General features: G+C 43.0%; 1 protein-coding gene across 1 annotated transcript; it reads left to right on the plus strand.

Moving 5' to 3' along the window:
- On the plus strand, positions 2931-4674 carry LOC109821456 (anthocyanin 5-aromatic acyltransferase-like). The gene is made up of 4 exons (XM_020387642.1): positions 2931-2986; positions 3074-3254; positions 3535-3589; positions 4124-4674. Exons 1-4 carry the CDS (start codon positions 2931-2933, stop codon positions 4672-4674), a joined length of 843 nt encoding a protein of 280 aa, XP_020243231.1.

Here is a 5595-nt window from a genome sequence, read left to right on the forward strand (position 1 = left end):
GATCAATTAAACTCGGTCAACATTCAGTTTGACGATGAAATCCAAGCCCTCTTGATACTTGGTCAATTGCCCGACAGTTGGAAGGGTACCGTTATCTCGATTAGCGGATCATGTGGCAAATCAAAACTGAAGTTTTCAGAGGTGGTGGACATGATTATGACTGAGGAGATTAGAAGGCAAGAGGAAGGGATTTCTAATTCAGGGTCGGCCTTGAATCTTGAGGGCAGAGGAAGAAACAGAAACAGAAATAGAGGGAGTAGCCGAGGAAGATCTAACTCGAGGAACGGAAGGCCAAAGTCCAGGAACCGCAAGGGCAAGAAGGAAATTGACTGCTGGAATTGTGGCAAGTTTGGTCACTATGAAAATCAGTGCCGAGAACCCAAGAAAGACAAGGAGAACAAGACTGAAGCGAACGTGGCCTCAGGAGAATCAGATGATGCCCTAATCTGTTCGTTGGAGAGCAAAACTGAATCGTGGGTGCTGGATTCAGGAGCTTCGTTTCATGCTACCTCAAATAGAGATTTATTTGAGAACTACGTTTCAGGAAACCTAGGAAAAGTCTATCTTGGTGATGATCAGCCTTGTGATATTGTTGGCAAAGGAGTCGTGCAAATCAAGCTCAATGGGTCTACATGGAAGCTGAGTGATGTGAGACATGTTCCTAGCTTGAGGAAAAATCTGATTTCCATAGGACAATTGGCAAAAGAGGGATACGTTTCAACCTTCGCATGTGATACATGGAAGGTTACAAAGGGATCCATGGTTGTTGCCCGTGGTACGAAGACTGGATCTCTCTACATGACGATAGATGCACGAGGTTCCATTGCAGTGGCTGAAAGTAATGAAGACCCAAATTTGTGGCACCAGAGGCTAGGTCACATGAGTAGCAAAGGTCTAAAGGTTATGCAGTCGAATGAGAAGTTACCAGGTTTGAGATCGGATGATATTGACTTATGTGAAAGTTGTATTCTTGGGAAACAAAAGAGAATAATCTTCAAAAGGGTTGGCAGAACCCCTAAAGAAGAGAAGCTTGAGTTAGTTCACACAGACGTGTGGGGTCCAGTATCAGTACCATCCACCGGCGGAAGGTTATACTTTGTGACCTTCATAGATGATCACTCGAGGAAGACTTGAGTCTATTTCATGAAACACAAATCAGAAGTGTTTGAAGTCTTCAAGAGATGGAAGGCTATGGTTGAGAACGAGACCGGTTTGAAGATCAAGAAGCTTCGTTCTGACAACGGAGGCGAGTATGAAGACTCAGAGTTCAAGAGGTTCTGTTATGACAGCGGCATTAGATTAGAGAGGACAGTGCCAGGTACACCCCAGCAGAATGGTGTAGCAGAACGGATGAACAGAACTTTGACTGAGAGAGCCAGAAGTATGCGGTTACAAGCAGGTTTTCCAAAGCAATTCTGGGCAGAAGCAGTCAACACAGCTGCCTACTTGATCAACCGGGGGGCCATCAATGCCTTTGGAGCACAAAATACCTGAAGAAGTATGGAGTGGAAAGCAGGTAAACCTTTCTCACCTGAGAGTATTTGGTTGTGTTTCTTATGTTCATCTGAGTGATCATGCAAGAAACAAACTTGATCCTAAGTCTCTGAAATGTTTCTTTGTTGGCTATGGCGGTGATGAGTTTGGCTACAAGTTCTGGGATGAGCAGAACAAGAAAATCATCAGAAGCAGGGATATGGTCTTTAATGAAACAGTCCTCTACAAAGACTGTGATGTCGTTCAGTCCACTAGTTCGACACAGAGTGATCCTAAATATTTCGAGTCAGATGTTGCCTCAGATGGAGGCAATCCCGAATCTAGTTCTGATGAAGAAGAAGAGTTGATGGATGAGACCACTTCAGAGGAGGCAGATGAAGATGGAGAGACTATTTCGCCCATAAGAGAGTTGAGGCGGTCAGCTAGAGTCCCCAAGCCCAATCCAAAGTATCCATCACTACAGCCCAGAGCTTATCTTAACTACCTATTATTGAGTGACGGTGGAGAGCCAGAAAGTTATGATGAGGCCCTTCGAGTGGATGATGTGAGCAAGTGGGAGCTTGCTATGAAAGATGAAATAAAATCCTTGAACACCAACAAGACATGGGAACTTGTGAAGCTACCAACGGGGAAAAAAAGCCTTGAGCATCAAATGGGTGTACAGAATCAAAGAGGAACATGATGGTTCCAAGAGATACAAGGCTAGATTGGTGGTTAAAGGATTTCAGCAAAGAGAAGGAGTTGATTACACAGAGATCTTCTCTCCAGTAGTTAAACTAACTACCATCAGAACAGTCCTGAGTATTGTTGCAGCTGAAGATCTACATCTCGAGCAGCTAGATGTAAAGACAGCTTTCCTCCATGGTGACCTAGAGGAAGAGATATATATGCAGCAGCCAGAGGGGTTTACTCAGAAAGGAAAAGAGAAGATGGTATGCAGATTGAAGAAGAGCTTGTACGGCCTAAAACAAGCTCCAAGGCAATGGTACAAAAAGTTTGATGGATTCATGCACAGGAACGGTTATTCCAGATGCAATGCTGATCATTGCTGTTTTGTCAAAGAGTTTGACAAAAGTTACATCATCCTGCTCCTATATGTCGACGACATGCTTGTAGCCGGTTCAGATATGACAGAGATCAAGAAGCTGAAGAAGCAACTGTCGAGTGAGTTCGACATGAAGGATCTAGGCGCAGCGAAGCAGATATTGGGAATGAAGATCAGTAGAGATAAACTCTTGGGCACACTGCGGCTATCTCAGGCCGAGTACATTAGACGGGTGCTTGAGAGATTCGGGATGAGTGGTGCTAAGGCCGTTAGCACACCGTTAGCCAGTCTCTTCAAACTGACTAAGGAGCAGTGTCCTGAGACTGATGAAGAGAAAGAATACATGGCTAAGGTTCCATAAGCTTCAGCCATTAGAAGCCTTATGTACGCCATGGTATGCACGAGACCCGACATTGCCCATGCAGTGAGAGCTGTGAGCAGATTTATGTCAGATCCAGGAGAGCAGCACTAGGAAGCAGTAAAGTGGATTCTTAGATACCTGCGAGGTACTATAGAAGATTGTCTATGCTTCAGAAGAGGCAAGTTAGTCCTGCAGGGTTTTGTTGATGCAGACTATGCTGGTGAGATAGACCAGAGAAGGAGCACTACAGGATATGTATTCACTTTGGGCTCTACAGCTATTAGTTGGGTTTCTCAGTTGCAGAAAATCGTTGCTTTATCAACGACAGAGGCTGAATATGTTGCGGTGACAGAGGCAAGCAAGGAGATGATATGGTTACAGGGTTTCTTGGAGGAGCTGGGACAGAAGAGTGAGAAGAGTGTCTTACATTGTGATAGCCAGAGCGCAATTCATTTGGCAAAGAACCCCGCTTTTCATGCAAGGACCAAACACATACAGGTCCGCTACCACTTCATAAGATAAGCATTGGACGAGGACATGTTGGAACTTGTGAAGATTCAAGGAAGCAAGAACCCAGCTGATATGCTTACCAAGGTTGTCACTACAGAGAAACTGAAGTTGTACTCAACTTCAGTTGGCCTCAACACTTGATGATACGGAGGCCGTCGCCGCAGAGAGAGCTGAAAGAGGTTGATAGTTAGTCTCTAAGTGGGAGATTGTTAGGATATGTGAAGCCTAACTATCAGGCGTGTCCTACACTTCAGAATGAAGAGGAACAAAGTTGGAACAAGAGGAACAAGATCGACGATGGCAAAGTTCAAGCAAAACGACGAAGGAGAGCTATTACAGCTTTGCAGTCGACCGCCCATGGCGCGGCGGTCGACCGATGACGTGCACAGGTAGGCACTAGGGTGAGGAGCAGCTCGCGGTCTTCGTCGCGGTCGACCGCACGTGGTGCTGCGGTCGACCGGAGTCGGGTTTTGGCCCAGATTCGAATTTTGACCTGTTTTGATCTGTTTCCTTTTTTACTTGTTAAACCCTTAAGTCTATAAAAGGGTTGATTAGGGCATGATGTATTAAGACGAAAAATAGTGAATTTTTCTCCTGCGGTGGCCGTGGACGTAGTTTCTCACATTGAGAAGCGAACCACGTAAATCTTGTGTGTTTGAGATTGTTTGATTTTCTCTCTTCTCTCCTAAATCTCTATTTCCAAATCGCATCAGGGGGGTTGTGTATCCCCAACACAACTTTCATAGCCATTTCGGCCCATGCTTGGATCTCCATTGCCCGAACTAGATCCTTTGACCCGAACACGGAGCTAACCTTCGTATTCCTCATGGACTGCCGAGCTCGACTCAACCCGCCTGTTTCAGACGACTATCTTGGCAACTGTGTCCTTGCAGTAATGGCCAAGTGCATGGCCGGCGAACTGACAGGAGAACAAGGGCTAGTGAAGGCTTGCACATCAATTCGTAAGTCGATTGACCAAGTTTCAAAAGATCCGTTGAGTGGCTATGAGGACCAGATTGCTGATTTTAAATCATTGCCGATCGAGAGCCATGTCAATGCAACTGCGTCGCCAAGGTTTAGGGTTTATGAGGCTGATTTTGGGTGGGGTGCACCGGACAGGTTCGAGTCGGTGTCGATGAATCTCAATGGGGAGTTTGCTTTGGTTGGCGGGAGAGAAGAGGGGACGGTTCAAGTGTCAGTTCAACTTGATGAGGGTCGTATGGAGAAATTTGCCCACTTGTTTTTGGGTGGATTTAGCAGGTAATTAAGTACTGTTTGAATTCTATTCATTATCAAGGTGTAATGGAAAGACTGCTCCTTTATTGATTGTGAAATGTATAATTAGTTACAAATAGTGATCTTCCCACTACTCCTGGGAGCAAATATGGATATGCACCAGAGAGTCACGTGGGAGCAAATATGTGCACGTACCGTTTCTAATTGTCGTATAATGTCCACCACATAGGCTAGAATTGGCTCATGAGCAAGTACCATGATTTAAATAAATATAAAATAAATTTATTCAATAAAAGAGTTTTGGAGTGTGGAGTTTTTGTAAAAAGTTTTCCAAAACCTAGATTAAGTTTTAAACTATATATCTATTATAGTAAGTGTTTTAATAAACAAAAATACACTACACCCTAGTGGTAAAATTTTTTTTTGAACAAATCATAGGTCATATGTTCGAGACTTGTCACTCATTTAATCTAATAATTCTCCGTAAGTTTAATATCGGTCTTGAACCTGGACCTAGATTGAGGTTTGAATCAAGCTCAGGTACTTTGTGTTGACCCTATAGTTTTGATGATGATTTGTCAAACAATTTATTGCTAATATATTCTCTAGTTTTGTTTTTATGTTTCTCTTTACAGGTATTTCAACACACGACAATCAAGCGTTAAAGATTCAAGTTCATATGTGTGGAGTTTCCTAGGTATAAGAGTAGTTTACTTACATATATTGTATGTTTATATTTAAGCTCAATATATGTACACTTAACACGATTTTTGACGTTTTCTATCATATAAATGATTTTTCATCAAACGTTGTTACAATATCTTTTATTTCATGTTTACAGCTCATTCATACTTTATTATATACATATAATATATGCATGATATATATATACATGTTTATAAGTCATATCAAAATTTTCATATTCGTAAAATACAGGTTTTACAAACAC

Source organism: Asparagus officinalis, chromosome 8 (genome assembly GCF_001876935.1).
Source record: "Asparagus officinalis chromosome 8, Aspof.V1, whole genome shotgun sequence".
Lineage (NCBI taxonomy): Eukaryota > Viridiplantae > Streptophyta > Magnoliopsida > Asparagales > Asparagaceae > Asparagus > Asparagus officinalis.